Consider the following 15,303-nt stretch of genomic DNA (forward strand, 5'->3'; position numbering starts at 1 on the left):
GGGGGAGGGGAGGGGTAGGGTAACCATTCTAGACGATGCCAGAAAGTTCTCCAGACAACAGGACAAGAAGAACCACATGAACTATTTAAAAGTGGCATGTGTGAAAAAATTTGTAATGTTTGTACTACTTACAGTATTTTTTGGATAACAAGAATGCTACAGATACAGTATGATGAGCTTTCTTCCATATTCTTCAGATATTCTCTTTACATGTCACTGGAACTCTCAATGTGATCTTATCATCAGAACACAGACGTGAGATATGTCGTTACATTTATAACCACCAGGTATTTGCATACATTATCTTTTTGAGAAAGCTTGTTCCCTGCAATTTTCAAATCTGATAACGTTTGCATGAAAATATATATCACTGTAGAACGAAGATGGTGGCTGGAGCACCCAGGTTTTGACAAAGAGCACCATGTTTGGCTCATGCTTAAACTATGCCACCTTAAGGCTCTTAGGTGAGATATCAGATGGCAAAAATGATGCATTAGCCAGAGGGCGTGCCTGGATTTTATCTCATGGAAGTGCAACTGCGGCGCCTCAATGGGCAAAGATATGGCTCTCGGTATGTGCTGAAACAGATCAGAATGTTCTTTTTGTCCATCTTAAACCAAAGCGAATGCAACCATTAAACCTAATTCTAGCTAGACAAATATCCTTTGAGCTGTTTGGAGTACATTAGGAATAACATGCAGCATCGTTGGCTACTGAGTTAGACCATAAGGAATACCTCAGAAAACACCATGGACGACTTGTACCTATATCAAACAACGTACATCCCTATTGACTATTGTTATCTCTGTAGAATGAAATTTATACAAGACAAACTTCTTTTCTATAAAGGTAATCGGTGCATACGACTGGTCCGGAAACAATGCAATCATTCCTGAATTGTGGATGGCACCCCATTTTCTTCCATTTCATCCAGGTACATGCATGCTTGATTTTTCAAAGCAATTCCCACCCGAGTTTTTCGTATGGCATGTTGGTAAGACATGTTTTTCCTTATGTACACTACTATATATTACCAGTATAAGAAGTAAAAAATTATGCCAACACCAGTGACATCAACTAGTGAGTAAGGATACAACTACACGTCTAATCAACAAGTGACACCAGCGTAAACTTTACCTCTAGAGAGTGTGAACAAATCCTTTAGCCCTTGTAAGACACTCCCTATCAAAGATAGCCAACTCGGGCCCTAGCGCTCGGGTGGAGCTGGCGCGGGCCGGAGCGTGGCGGCGGGCCAGACGCCACGGCGGGTGGTGGTGGCGCCTCAGCGACTTCCCCCACGGCAGGAGGCCTCGCGATCTGGTGCGTCGCGGCCGCCAGGGATGGCGGCGGCATGACCGGATCGGTTCGCGGCGGCGCGGCCGGATCTATGCCCAAGCGTGGGCCTTAATCGCTAGTTTGCCGTCGGCACGATGGTGGGTGCGATTCGTCGGCAGCTGGGCAGATCCGCGAGATTTTACCCTTGTCTGGTCCTTGTCAGCGCGGGCAACTCCGGGGGAAACTCTAGATCTCCTTGGGATCGAGCGATGGCGGCGCTTTTGCGTCGTAGTCCCTCTTTAGGGCATTGTTTTGTAGTTTGCTCCGGTTGAAGGGACCAGCGATGTCGACGGCGCACGTCTGGTGGAGCAACTGCCGATGAAAATCGCGCCGACTACAGTCATGGCGGACGATGGCGGCGTATTTAATGTCGTTCCCTTGTCGAGGCATCGTCATTGCAGTCTGCGTCATCAGGCTCGGGATGCTCCGGGGGAAACCCTAGATCTGGGTCTTCCGAATCGGACGATGATGGCGTTTTATCGCTTTCCCTTCTGGGGGCATCGTTTTGGAGTAAGTGCTGGCTGGGGGGATGGTGGAGCGGTGCTTCATCTCACACATTGATGGCGGCGGATATCGGCAGCATGGCGCTGTGGAGGCTCGGCGTCCGATGCACGGAGATGGACTCGCGCAGGAGGAGGTTGATGTCCGGCGTCATGGTGACGTCGATGGCAGAGTGGCCAGACAAGGTAGAAGCCTCAATATGATCTGAAGACGGACCTGTGAAAGATGGCGGCGGCGACACACGAGTGCGTCTGACCGGATTGTGCTCCAGACCCGGTATGTGGCTCGGCTGGGGATTCCGAATGAGTGTTTCGGCTTCCGGCTTTTGATGTTAGGCTTAGGTGAGTGGTCTGGGTAGTGACCCAGCTAGCACCCCTTCATCATTTTGGATAGGAGTAGCGGCATATGTTGCCAAGATGGTGGATTCAGGCACATTGTTGTAACACTTTGTAAGGTCCTCGAGAATAATCAATAAAGTGGCCGTATACATCTCCCAGATGCAGAGGCCGGGGGTCATCCTCCTTTTCTAAAAAAGAAAAAAAAATCAAAGATAGCCAACTATAACCTCCTGGGCAGGAGTTCATCACTTGGCTCTTCCATAGGCAAAAGTGTCATTTAAGGGGGCTTAGCACTTCACTACTACAAGCGGATGTGCACTCCCTGCTCAAAGTGCAGTAAATCAACCCCAACACAAATTATCATGTTGCCTGTGTCTGTGTTGGTTCTGTCATTATTAACCGCACAAACTTTATTGGCAGTGTCGATGCAGCGCGTGGAACCACCGAATACTCTCCGGTGAGCACGACGAAGCAAGAGTTGGCTCTGTAATGAAATCGCTCCTGCCCGATGCTTTGGCCAGCCGCAACACGCGCACGTACAAAGGATTTGACCTTTGGCTGATTGATCTTGCTGTGACTAGAAACGCACACGAGATACACATGCACGTGCGCGCACGCACGCGTGAAAGAGTTTAGCATGAGTTTTAAGAGGGAATAAAAGAGATCGGTGAATCGTTAATTTATTGCTTGAGCCTCGTTTGCATATATATAGGAGTACAATTTAAGACGCCCCTCCTCCAGATCTAATCTCTCCCCTCCACCGCCCCCCCTCCCGCGCGGGCGGCTGAGGGGCCCCAACCTTAGCCACCGGTCACGCCCCATCCCATCCCTCCCATCCGCCGCCGCGGGAGGAAGACGCCGGGCTAAGCCCGAGGGGCTGACGTCGGTGGCGGAGGAGCCTCTCCTTCTCGCGCGCAAGGGTGGCGCGGGCCGCGGGGCATCCGGGCGAGCGGAAGTGCGCCCCAGATCCGAGCCTCCGTGGCGGTGTGCGACGGCGGATGACTAGTGGTGGAGCTACTGCATCTGGCCTCGGCGCTACAGCTCCTCGGATCGGCGGCGGCGTGGAGGGCTTTGGTGGGCTGGTCAGCTGCTGGCGTGGTTGGCTCTCTGATTAGATCTGATATGGCCAGAGTGACTTGCTCGCTCCGTGGTGGCGGAGATCGGTGGTGGTCCGTGCGCACGATGCGAGATGGAGGTTCGTCGAGCGGATCTGGGTGAAAACCTTTTTCTCGGCTTGTTGCCAAGACCGGCGATGACGGCACTCTTTTGTGTCATTACCTTCTTGAAGGCATTTCTGTGGAGAAGCTCAAGACCTCTGTCCGCTACCTTCGGGGGAAACCCTAGATCAGTAAATCGGATGACGGCGGCGCTCTGGTGTCGTTTTCTCCTTGGGGGCATCATTCTTGGAGGTGCACACGGACTCGAGGGACCAGTGGAGGGCTTCTTTGGTGGAGCGGTGCTTCATCTTACTCATTCATGGCGGCGGATGTCGGCGGCGTGGCGCAGTGGAGACCCGACATTCGATGCGCGGAGATGGACTCGCGCTGGAGGAGGACGCTGTCTGGCATCATGGTGGCGTCGATGGCAGAGAGGCCTGGCAAGGTCGGTGTTTAGTTTCTGCTGTGAAGATGGATTGGTGGAAGACGGCGGCAACGACACATGAGAGTGCGTCGGACCAGTTTAAACCCCAAACCTAGTATGTGGCTCGGTTGGGGCCTCCGTCTTTAGATGTTAGGCTTTGGTGGGATGTCTGTTTGGTATTAGGCTCGGACTATCGTCACCCTTTCATCCAGTGGTTAGGAGTAGCGATAGTTGTTGCTAAGATGGTGGCTTCAGATAAACTAATGTACTAGTTTGTAAGGTCTAATTAATAAAATGGCTGCATGCATTGCCTGGATGCAAAGGCCGGGGGCAAACCTCCTTTTCTAAAAATAATATAGGAGTACAATGACTAACTTGAAGTACAAGACAAAGCAGGAACAAATCCTAGTTTATCCTATATACTTCCTAGTAATCATAATACTCAACATCCCCCACAGTCACAATGATAGCGATGTAGACGATGAGAATGGAGAAGAATCCGAAGGTAAGCCGACGGACATCCCCATAGTGGTAACAGTCGATGCATCGCGGAAGTTGTGACTGGAGCGAAAACCGACGAGGTTGCTCAAGCTAGGCAGTAGCCCTTTGTGCTGATGTCGAAGCCGAGAGCGTAGGATGGTGTAGCCGTGATCGAGGTAGCCGTGCGAAGAACATCGTGGTCGATGTCGAGTCGGGGTATCCAGTGTCGAGGAAGTCGTCGTGGAGCCGCAGGCATAAGGAAGCGTTGAGTTAGTCATGGGTGCAATGGTGTCAAAGTAGTGGTGAGTCGGGAGAAATACGTTGTTGAAGAGGCGTCACGCTGGATTTGCCAAATCCGGGGACACGTAGTAGACGAAGGCACGTGTCGGTGTTGCCAGCATCTGGCATGCATAGATGGACGAAGACAAAGTTGACGTAGCGCCGCACTGGGCTTGCCAGGCTCGGGGACACATCGTGGACGAAGGCACGCATTGGTGTTGCCAGCACCGGACATACGTAGACGAGGGGCCTGCACGAGTTGTACGTTATGTCGAGGAGTCGGAGGGGCCAGCGGAGAAAGGCTCGACGATGGTTGCGGCGCCAATCGGCGCGGGGCAGATGTCGCCAATGGTGGTCAGAGTAGACGAAGTGGTCGAGGAAGATGATGGCGGCGTTGGCGACAAGCTGGTGCTGGACGAAGACGAACGGGGTGGACAGCGGCGCGGTTCGGGTGAGCGAGCGGCAGCGGCGCCGAAGAAGAGCGGCGGCGGCGGCCTGACGGTGAAGGTGATGCTCGAAATAGGCGGGAAAGAACTTGATAGCGTGAAGAAGATTGACACGGACGGTGGTGTTCCTGCGCCGAGGGAGGCGGCGCGGCGCATACCACACGGGAAGTCAACTCGCAGGAATGGCCGGGTGGACCGTGGGCCACGGCGCTATGGCCTGAAGGGGCGACGCAGCGGCAACAGGCGGGTCGGGCGGCAGCGGGAAGACCTCGAGGCGGCGGCGTGGATCGCGTGCCGCAGCACTACGACCCGAATGGGCGGTGCAGCGGCCGCGCGCGAGTCGGTGCAGGCATGGGAATGGCCTCATGTGACGGCGGGGACCGTGTGCCGAGGCGCTACAGCCCGAAGGGGCGGCACATGAGTCGGTGCAGCCGTGGGGACGCCTCGGGGCGGAGGCAAGGTCCGCGTGTCGCGGCTCAACAGGCCGAAGGGGCAACGCAGCGGCGACGCGCGAGTCGGTGCAGTCACGGGGAGAACCATGGGGCGACGACGCTGCAGCCGACGAGGCGATGCAGCGGCAGCCCATTGCTCGATCGATGAGGGGCCCGATGAACTCGGGGATGATCTTCACAGAACCTATGGAGGTGCACGCAAGCGACTAGCTAGGTCGGCCGTGCGACGTAGATAGAGCGGAGCGGCGACCAGGTGATCAATCTGGCCGCTTGCAAGGTCAGGGTCGCCGGTCGGTGATGATGTAGCTGAGCCACCGAGGCCACGCGCGAGGGACACGCGAACAGCCGGCACGTGCACGCGACCCACGCCCGAGAGGGGCGTTAGCTGCACATAACAACATAACCGGGATGGGCCGCCGCATCATACGAGAGGCCGCCGGGTCGGGGAGGAGGCAATGTAGTCACGCCGGAGTAGAGGCACGCGGGTGTCGACGACGGCCGCGGGCACCGCAAATCGATTTTAGGTTGAAAATCCAAAAAGTAAACGCCGATCAAAGCGAACGGCGAGAGAGAGAAAAATCTGGATCAAAGGATCGAGGAAAAGAGACTCTAGGGCAACCGGTCAACACGACTGGCGGACGAACCCTAGGTACGAGAGGCGCGGCCCTCGGCGGCGTTCATGGAGGCCGACCGCCCCGGAGGCGGCCCGCGGGGCGGAAGCGACTAGCGACGGCTAGAGTTAGATCGGTTAGGCTAATACCATTTTAGAAGGGAAATGGATATTTATTGCTTGAACGTTCGTGAGTATATAAACACTGTGGAATGTAACGATCTTGTTTTTCCATTGTAATTTTTGAGGGGTTGTGTTGCAATTATAATATAGGGGTACGCATGTACATGTAGCCTGGGAGCTAAGACTAGTACGTAGTACGACTCACGAATTACATCGTGATTAATTCTAACAGTCTGGACCATCAAGTTGCCCGAGTCTGGAGTAAGTTTAAAATGAAAAGTTAAATCCTTACTAATCATATTTTAATTAAGAAAAACTACTAAATTGGGATGCTACGGTGACCAATTGAACACCATTCACTGAGTTGAAGTATGCAAAAGAACTAATTTATATTATGTTGATAAAGCATATACTATAGTTATTAAATATCATCATTAAAATAACAAGAAACCTCATATATAGAGTGTCGTTGTTACTCCTTTGATCCAAAATAAGTGTTGTGGTTTTGGTTCAACTAAAACGACGACACTTATTTTCATTTGGAGGGAGTATATATAATGCGATTCAGTGTCTTCATGTGGATTCTCGGCTATTATGGTATTTTAAGTTAATATAGTGATGAATTTCTGTTAACTTGAAAACAATTATGCTACAATAACCAAAATCTTATTATACGTATTCAAGTGATCATCTTATTCCGCAGCAAGATTTTGGTCCTTTGCTCGCATGGTTTACATGCCAATGGCTTATCTTTATGGGAAAAAGTTTGTTGGACCGATAACTCAAACTATACTGGAAATAAGAGAGGAATTGTACAACATCCCCTACAATGAGGTTGACTGGAACAGGGCCCGTGATTCATGTGCCAAGGTTTGTGACTATTTATAGAAGTACACAATGATGCAGTATGGTAGAGCAAAGATATATTTTGAGGCATGATCTTCCAATAATAAGTGGTGTTATACATTGTAATAGTAGTCTTGTGTTACGTATACTGAAATTTAACTCTTTATTTCACTGAAAGGACAATATGAATTGTAAATTGGCAAAAATTAAAAGTGACACCATTTAAAGATAATAACTTAGAATATAGCTTGATCTATTTGTTCTTTATGTCAAAAATTGACGACCCCCTACAGATATCTCCTAGAGGATAAGAAAAAGCTACACAATGTATTAAACATTATGACTATTGATTCTGTCAGGAAGAAATCCTGCATGGTACTTTGTGAAATGGTTTGCAAAAGCATTGATCATCAAACCTTTTTCATTGTAGGAAGACCTTAAGTACACTCGTTCACCTGTACAACATATAGTTTGGACATGTCTAAACAAGTTTGTGGAGCCAATGTTGAATGTTTGGCCATTCAATAAGCTAAGGGCTATATCATTGAGCAACCTCATGAAACATATATACTATGAGGACGAAGCTACTTACCACATTGGTTTATGTCCAATCAACAAGGTAATTTCAATAACAGGTTTTGTTGTTAGTTTGCTATGTTTTTCCTAAAGTGTTGTTTTTAGGATTTGGCTGACTTTAGTTGGCCTACTGTGGTTGAACTCGGATTTATTTGGCCAGGTTTTCGGGCAATAAGATTAACCCGGTATATAGAGAGATTTAGCAGTGGCTTGAACTAGGTCAATAACTCATAAATATGTGTGTACATAATGTCCTAATGTTCACTTGGTTGTTGTTGGATGGACTAGACCTGATCGGATGATGTACACTGAAAATATCCTTTTCTAGACAAACATGCTCAATATATTTTTCATATGATATGATATTATTTTGTAATTGGTTCCATGTGTTGAAGTCTTGTTTACATGCAATACAATGATGTGTTGCATCAATAGACCAGGGAAGGATTTTAGGAACCATGCTGAATTGACAACTGAAATGATATCTAATATTTATGACCATATGCTTATTGAAAGGGGCCATTGTGATTTTTTTCTTGTTACTTAAAAGTGCTCTGTTCATAAAACTAAATTCCATTCGAAAGATGTTTCCAACAGTACACACTTTTATAGAACATAACTCAAATTTTCATTGTTAAATTGGTGGTCGACTCAGAATACGAGGAGGCCCCCTAAGAAAAAATACTAGAAAGTAAGATTAGGATCCCCGAAAGAAGAAGGATAGCCGTTGGACTGCAGCTCGCTAATGGCAGGAGGTAAACAAAACTGTAGCAATTGTTTGTATGACTAGTCAACAGAACCAACATGCCGAGGAGGCTAGGACTAGGCGACAAATCGATGTTGCATATCATGATTGCGTGGAGCTAGTGGACTGGGCGACGCACCAATGCTGGAGGAAGAAGCTGACCGCTGTTCATCAGAAGATGTGAACGGGCATATATACATTACTGGTGACCTATGTAAGAAATAAGGGGGGAAATGGTCCGACTTAGAAAACTAAGGGCCAAAGAGCCAATAATCATTTTAATTATTTGTATGTAACGAAACTATGGTAAAAATGATGAAAATGGTAGAGAGTTTGTCTTCGACAAAGGGTAGACCAAATCTATACAAAAAGTACATAGAAATCCTCGGTGCCTTTGGTAGACTATGAACACAAATTTAGAACTTGCCTTTCTAACAAAATTATTCAATAATTAGGCATTGAATATGATCTGCTGCTGGGTAGAAAACCCAAATTCGGATGCATTCGGGGCACATCTTCCTAGGATTTATGATTATTTGTGGCTTTCTGAAGACGGCATGAAGGCACAGGTACCTTTCCCATTGTTGTGTATTCACTATATCTAGTCCTACGTTGATGTTTATGCGATTCAAAATTCAGTCACTAGTATAGATCAGGGCTTTAGAGGCAGTATTGGTATGCTAATACTCAAATTATTGGAGGCGGTTGAGAAATTTCTTTGGGATTCACACCTTAGTCGGTTCATGGGACATAACTGGCTAGAATATTTAAGTATCCTAGTTAGTTCCATGCACAGGACCGACGGGAATATTTTAGCAATTTACTTGATTTTTTCTATAGAACCACCTGTAGAGCACCTTTATGATCACCCAATAACGAAGTGGTGTTTGATAACCCCAAAGTATTCTTCCGGTATTCGGGAGTGGCATGATCTCATGGTCTAAGGAACGGATACTTGACATGGAGAAAGTTGTAGCAAATAGACTAAGTGATACAATCTGATGCTAAGCTTACGGTTGGGTATGTCCATCACATCGTTATCCTAATGATGTGATTCCGTTATTATGCGATAACTCATGTCTACGGTTAGGAAACCTTCGCCGTCTTTAGTTGATGAGCTAGTCTACTAGAGGCTCACTAGGGACACTGTATTCGTTTATGTATCCACATATGTATTTAAGTTTCCTGTCGATACAACTCTAGCATGGATAATAAACATTTATGATGAACAAGGAAATATGGTAATAACCACTTTATTATTGCCTCTAGGGCACATTTCCAACACAATCAGATCCACACTTTCACATTCATCTCATAACTGCATTGCATTACATTACATTACATTCTTACATAGTTCATAATACATTAACAGATATTCAAATTTTCACAGCCAACATATACAACATGTATGTCTGGAAATCTAGAAAGTTGTATTAAGCAAAAAAACCTCTTTTTGTTAATAAATCATACATCAGGTCCTGTAGTTAATGCATCATATACCGGTGGTTCTTGTTTAATATATTTTTTGTTTAAACTATTATCTCTGGTCATTTCATGATAAATTTAACTTTCATGTCTTTGTTGCTTTATAATGAGAGGATTTATATTTTTACAAGGATGGTATACTAATGTTATTCTGTTGAAAATAGGTATATGATGGGTGCCAAAGCTGGGAAACATCGTTTATAGTTCAAGCTATTTTCTCCACAAATTTGATTGACGAGTTCGGGTCAACTCTTAAGAAAGCTCATGAATTTCTAAAAAGTTCACAGGTTTATCCACCTTGAACTTGTGTTGCTTAAAAGTACCACTTTGATGTGGAATTACTAAATTTCATATCCTTACATGAAGGTTCTTCATGATCTTCCTAGTCATCAAAACTACTATCGTGATAGATCCAAAGTTTCATGGACTCTTTCAACAGCAGACAATGGTTGGTCAGTTCCTGATTGTACTACAGAAATAATCCAGGTCAAGACAATTTTCCTATTATCATCTTCTTTTGAGTCCTTCAAAATGATACTTCTCGGTACTAATGTTTTTAACACTTGTTGGCTTCCTTCTGGAAGTATCTCTGCTTTCGTATGAGGTCATTTCATCCCTCCTATTTCAAATTTGACACCTATATTTTCATACTTTTGAATAACTAAAATAAATGTGTTTTGTTAGTAATAAAGCAATCATTGAGAATAGTCATGAAATGATTTCCCTAAAACATCTCTTCTTATGATCTTTGTTACTTTTATCTTATATAGGCATTGTTGTACCTGTCTAAGGTTTCTGCTGACATAGTTGGGCTTCCAATAAAGGATGAAAGATTGCATGATGCCATCGATTGTCTACTCTCTTATGCGGTATGAATCTTTGTTATATAACTAAATAGTTTTATACATGAGTTATGTTATTCATATTACATAAAAAGGAGATTTGGATTGTCAGTAATTGTAGACTAGGTTTGAATAGTATTTTGATTAGAAGAAAAAGAGTATTATAAATAATACTCCCTCCGTTCCTAGATGTAGGGTGTATAGTTTTTGGCACGGATATTAAAGAATGCACATGGAGGGATAATTTCACAAGTTTTGGGCGAGATTAGACCTGACTAGTTGACATGAGAAAATAGAGGAGATTGCCTAATATAAGTAAATGTAATCAAATCCCTAAAAAAATTATCCAAACAAGTGGTGCAACGCAATACACCTTATATTTCGGATTTTTTTTCTCAAAAATCTATACACCTTATATCAAGGAACGGAGGGAGTAGGATGTATATGGTAGAAGTTACATAGCAGGTAAATTATAGAACACAAAATACATATCTAGTGTTCTTAAATCTGGTATCATTATAAAGTGATTAAGGTATCAAAATATCAAAGATGATATATGTCTAAAAACTAATTTGTGTTAGTTATTGTATTAGGTGCACCTAGTCTCCATTTAACAGAACAATATTTGAATATCCTTCAACCGAGTTGCACTCATATTTCTTTAATAGAGTTGGCTATTTATGTGATCCGGAAAAAATAACTGACAAAAATGTAAATACTCCTCGAACTTGTTAGTAGCATGCAATTAAATGGACACTTGATTGACAACTTTATTTTATCTTTCACAAAGAACGACGATGGTACATTCTCTTCATCTGAATCAAAAAGAACAGCTTCGTGGACAGAGGTGAGTATCTCCAAAGTATATTGCTGGCCTTTGAAAAAGAAATTATTAGATCTTGAATTGCACTTGAGTTTTCCAAACCACTAGAAAAATGCTTCAAATGAAATTGCACTAAAATATATTCCTAGTTGTCCATTGTTTCGACATATTTGTGTTACATATATAATATTGTGGATATATTTTCTAAACTAGGTCCTCAATCCTTCTGAGAGTTTTCGGAACATTGTTGTTGATTATCCGTAAGATATTTAATTCTCTATTTATTATGTTAAATGATACTAATTTCCAGAAGTTACCAAGAAAACTCAAAGAGATACAATTTTTCGCAGACATGTCGAGTGCACATCATCGGCAATGCAATGCTTTATATTGTTCAACGAGTTATACCCACAGTATTGTGCTGAAGAGATAAAGAGATGCATAAAGAAAGCAGCTATATTTATCGAGAACCAACAAAAGAATGGCTCATGGTATGGAAATCTCATGATGTAAATAAAATGTCCACTCCACATGTAATAACTATGTAACTAATCGTAATAAGCTTATTTGATAGGTACGACACTTGGGGTGTTTGCTTTACTTATGGTGCCTTCTTTGCCATAAAAGGATTAGTTGCTGCTGGAAGAACTTATGATAACAGCATACACGTGAGGAATGGATGCAACTTCCTCATATCAAAGCAACTTAGTGGCGGTGGATGGGGTGAGAGCTACCTTTCGAGTGAAAATGAGGTAAATATAGAATGGTTTTTATTGTATCTAGGTAGATGCCCATTTTTTGTCAATGTGCCTTTTAACTTTTGCTTACAGCTGGATTAATTATAAACCAAAATGTTGTGTGAATTATATGGTGGTACAACAACCAAGTCATATAGTCCCTTCGCTAAAAAAGAATCGTTTAATAAGAGTTCTACTTGTTGTTATGTGATTTTTTATTTAGAAAACATATGTGTCTCACAATTGGTCAAGAGCAATAAAAACTGAAACTAGGCCGGCCGGTTTACAACCCAACAACTGGAGAATGCAACCATAGTGTCTGGTAGAGGTTGCAGAGTTACACGAAATTTGTGGAGACTTTGCTGGAACATGAGCCATGTGGTGTCAAATACTCCCTCCATCCCATTATATAAGATGTTTTTGGAAGTTCTTTTAACTTGCAAAAATGTCTTATATTATGGGACAAAGAGAGTATATGTTTTCAATAATCCAACATTTTGTAATGGATTCATCTAATGAATTTCGCATGTATTTGTCAGTTTCACGAAATAACTTGTTTTTTATTTGTTACAGCAGGTACAGTGTATTAGAACGCACCAGTTAGTGGTTTTCTTGTGTTTTACTAATATAGATCACTACTCTAGAAGGACTATTATTGCAAGAAAGAAAATAAAATCCCTGAAAGCATCTTTTTGCCATTGTGCCTTTAATATATGTTGCATTGTATATGTATATGGATAATACTGTTAGTTAAACCTAGATTTATTTTGCCATGTTTCCTTTAATTTCTGAATATATGCAGCCGAGTCATGTGAATTTAAACACCTTATGAATTTACTCAACTGATGAATCGACTAACCTTTATTAATTTGAACAGGACTATGTCCACAGTGGGAGTCCACATGCAGTAAGCACTGCTTGGGCGATGCTAGCTTTAATTTATTCTGGGCAGGTTTGTTTTTCTATTGCTCTTCTTAGTTGGCAGGGAAATGCGATTATGTGATAGTTCTTAAAGCTGTGCATTTTTTTCTTAATTCTCAGACTGAGCGGGATCCAGAACCCCTATATCGTTCCACAAAACAACTGATCAAAATGCAGATGGAAACTGGTGACTTCCCCCAACAAGTAAGTTTGGAGTGGATTCACCGACGGTGAAAGTAATCTCATAAAGAACTTTGGAACATTCACTTATGTAGTTAGCAGCAATCACCGCCGAATATTTTTAAAGTGGTAGTCTAAGTGTTCTATAATAATTATTTTATAGAATGGAATACAATTGGTTACCATAGTCACCCCTAATAAGTAAGGTATCATAGTCACCCCTAATAACTATGGTATCATAGTCACCCCTAAGGTCCACACAGCAGAAGTTCATCTAATAAAATTTTAGAAAATCCATTAAATATTAAGCTGGATAAAAGATAAAGATGACACCGTGTTGCTAGACCTAGTAGTTCTGTAGAAACTATTTATGTAATTAGAGACTTATGTTGATAAGACACACTACAATATATTAGTTTTTTCGAAAACGGGGATGACCCCCGGCCTCTGCATAAGACAATGCATGCAGCTATTTTATTAACTATTCACCAAGATCTTAATTACAAAGTACTTAATAAGTCTGAAGCCACCATCTTGGCAACCATTGTCGTTACTGCTATCCACTGGATGAAGGAGTGCATATTGTCAGGGCCGTGTACCCAGACAAACACGAAAGTCCAACATCTAAAGCCTGAGGCCACAACCAAGACAAATTGCCGGGTCTCAATCACACACTGGTCCGGCGCATTCTCAGCAAGCACTACATGTGCACGTTGCAGAGGCCATCGCCACTGTCTTTCACCAATCCATCTTCAAAGTTGGTACTGACACATCAGGCCTGTCGTCGATGCCACCATAGCGTCAGACGACGTACGCCACATCCCTACGCGCGTCCATCACCACACATCCGTCGCCGAGACCCTGCCGCGCCACGCCGCCAAGACTCCACGTCATCGATGCGTCACATGAAATGCCACTCCACTGCTGAAACCGACCACAGGTCCCTCGATCCAATGCACACCACCAAGAATGACGCCTCCAAGGGAGGAATGCTACAAGATCGCTGCCGTCATCCGACCGACCGATCTAGAGTTTCCCCTTGAGGTAGCGGATAGGAGTGTGGAGCTTCTGCACTGTGATGCCTTCAACAAGGGGACGACACAAAAGAGTGCCGCCATCGCAGGCCTTGGCAAGAGAGCAAGGTTTTCACCCGAATATGCTCGACGAACCTCCATCCTGCATCATGTGCACGAAACCGCCATCGAACTCCGCCGCCATACAGCGAGCAGGCCACTCCGACCAGATCAGATCTACCGGAGGACAGGCCACGCCTGCAACCAGCCCGGCCTCCATGCTGCCATCACGGACGGGGAGGCCTCACTAGGGGGCATCAATAGATCGCGGACGCTATACCAACGCCAAGCAGCCGGAAAAGGCCTCGCTGCCGCCTTCCACGGAGCCATCCGGACTTTGCCGGAGGATGCCAAAGGCGGCGGCGAGGGGAGGAAAGTGCGGCGGGAACGGTGGCAATGGAGGAGGGATCTGGCGGCGGTGTTGGGTGGCAGCGGCGGCGCTAGATGAGTCCAAAAAAAAAATATGCACGTCTGACTGAAAATATATACAGGCTCTTCAATTATTGGGAAGTTTTCAAATCATAGGTAGATTAATTACTGACCATGGCCAAATTTATGTGCACTTAGAAGAATTTGTGCCTTTCTTTTGCTAATAATCTATTTCAATTCCAGAAAATTCAAGTTTGAATTTTTGTTATGGTTGCAGGAACATGTTGGGTGTTTCAATTCCTCCCTTTACTTCAACTACCCGAACTACCGGAATTTATTCCCCATCTGGGCTCTAGGAGAATTCCGCTGCCGACTTCTTGGAATGAAGAAGTGAACTACGCACATATCCACATTTGTATGAGAAACGTCTTATAAATTATAATGACGAATAATTTATAGATCTGATATCTGTTGAAAAGACTTCTTCAGTTCAGACGAAGTCATATCTACCTTATATATATGTGTGTGTGTGTGTGTGTGTGTGTGTGTGTGTGTGTGTGT

General features: G+C 44.4%; 1 protein-coding gene across 3 annotated transcripts in view; it reads left to right on the forward strand.

Moving 5' to 3' along the window:
* LOC123089815 (achilleol B synthase-like) overlaps positions 1-15,297 on the forward strand; it is a 17,154-nt gene extending 1,857 nt beyond the window's left edge. Inside the window, exons 3-18 of one of the 3 annotated variants that reach the window (XM_044511392.1) lie at positions 198-287; positions 377-571; positions 850-934; positions 6,849-7,015; positions 7,422-7,610; positions 8,768-8,881; positions 9,962-10,084; positions 10,164-10,283; positions 10,568-10,666; positions 11,430-11,486; positions 11,676-11,722; positions 11,813-11,953; positions 12,037-12,214; positions 13,077-13,151; positions 13,241-13,324; positions 15,020-15,297. In XM_044511392.1, coding sequence (XP_044367327.1) covers positions 198-287; positions 377-571; positions 850-934; positions 6,849-7,015; positions 7,422-7,610; positions 8,768-8,881; positions 9,962-10,084; positions 10,164-10,283; positions 10,568-10,666; positions 11,430-11,486; positions 11,676-11,722; positions 11,813-11,953; positions 12,037-12,214; positions 13,077-13,151; positions 13,241-13,324; positions 15,020-15,136 — 1,881 coding nt within the window. In that variant the 3' untranslated portion in view covers positions 15,137-15,297. Of the gene's footprint in view, positions 1-197; positions 288-376; positions 572-849; positions 935-6,848; positions 7,016-7,421; positions 7,611-8,767; positions 8,882-9,961; positions 10,085-10,163; positions 10,284-10,567; positions 10,667-11,429; positions 11,487-11,675; positions 11,723-11,812; positions 11,954-12,036; positions 12,215-13,076; positions 13,152-13,240; positions 13,325-15,019 lie in introns of those variants that run through there. The other 2 variants (XR_006442380.1, XM_044511393.1) reach the window with 2 other exon arrangements.
* The last annotated feature ends 6 nt before the right edge of the window (positions 15,298-15,303 follow it).

Source organism: Triticum aestivum, chromosome 4B (genome assembly GCF_018294505.1).
Source record: "Triticum aestivum cultivar Chinese Spring chromosome 4B, IWGSC CS RefSeq v2.1, whole genome shotgun sequence".
Taxonomy (NCBI): domain Eukaryota; kingdom Viridiplantae; phylum Streptophyta; class Magnoliopsida; order Poales; family Poaceae; genus Triticum; species Triticum aestivum.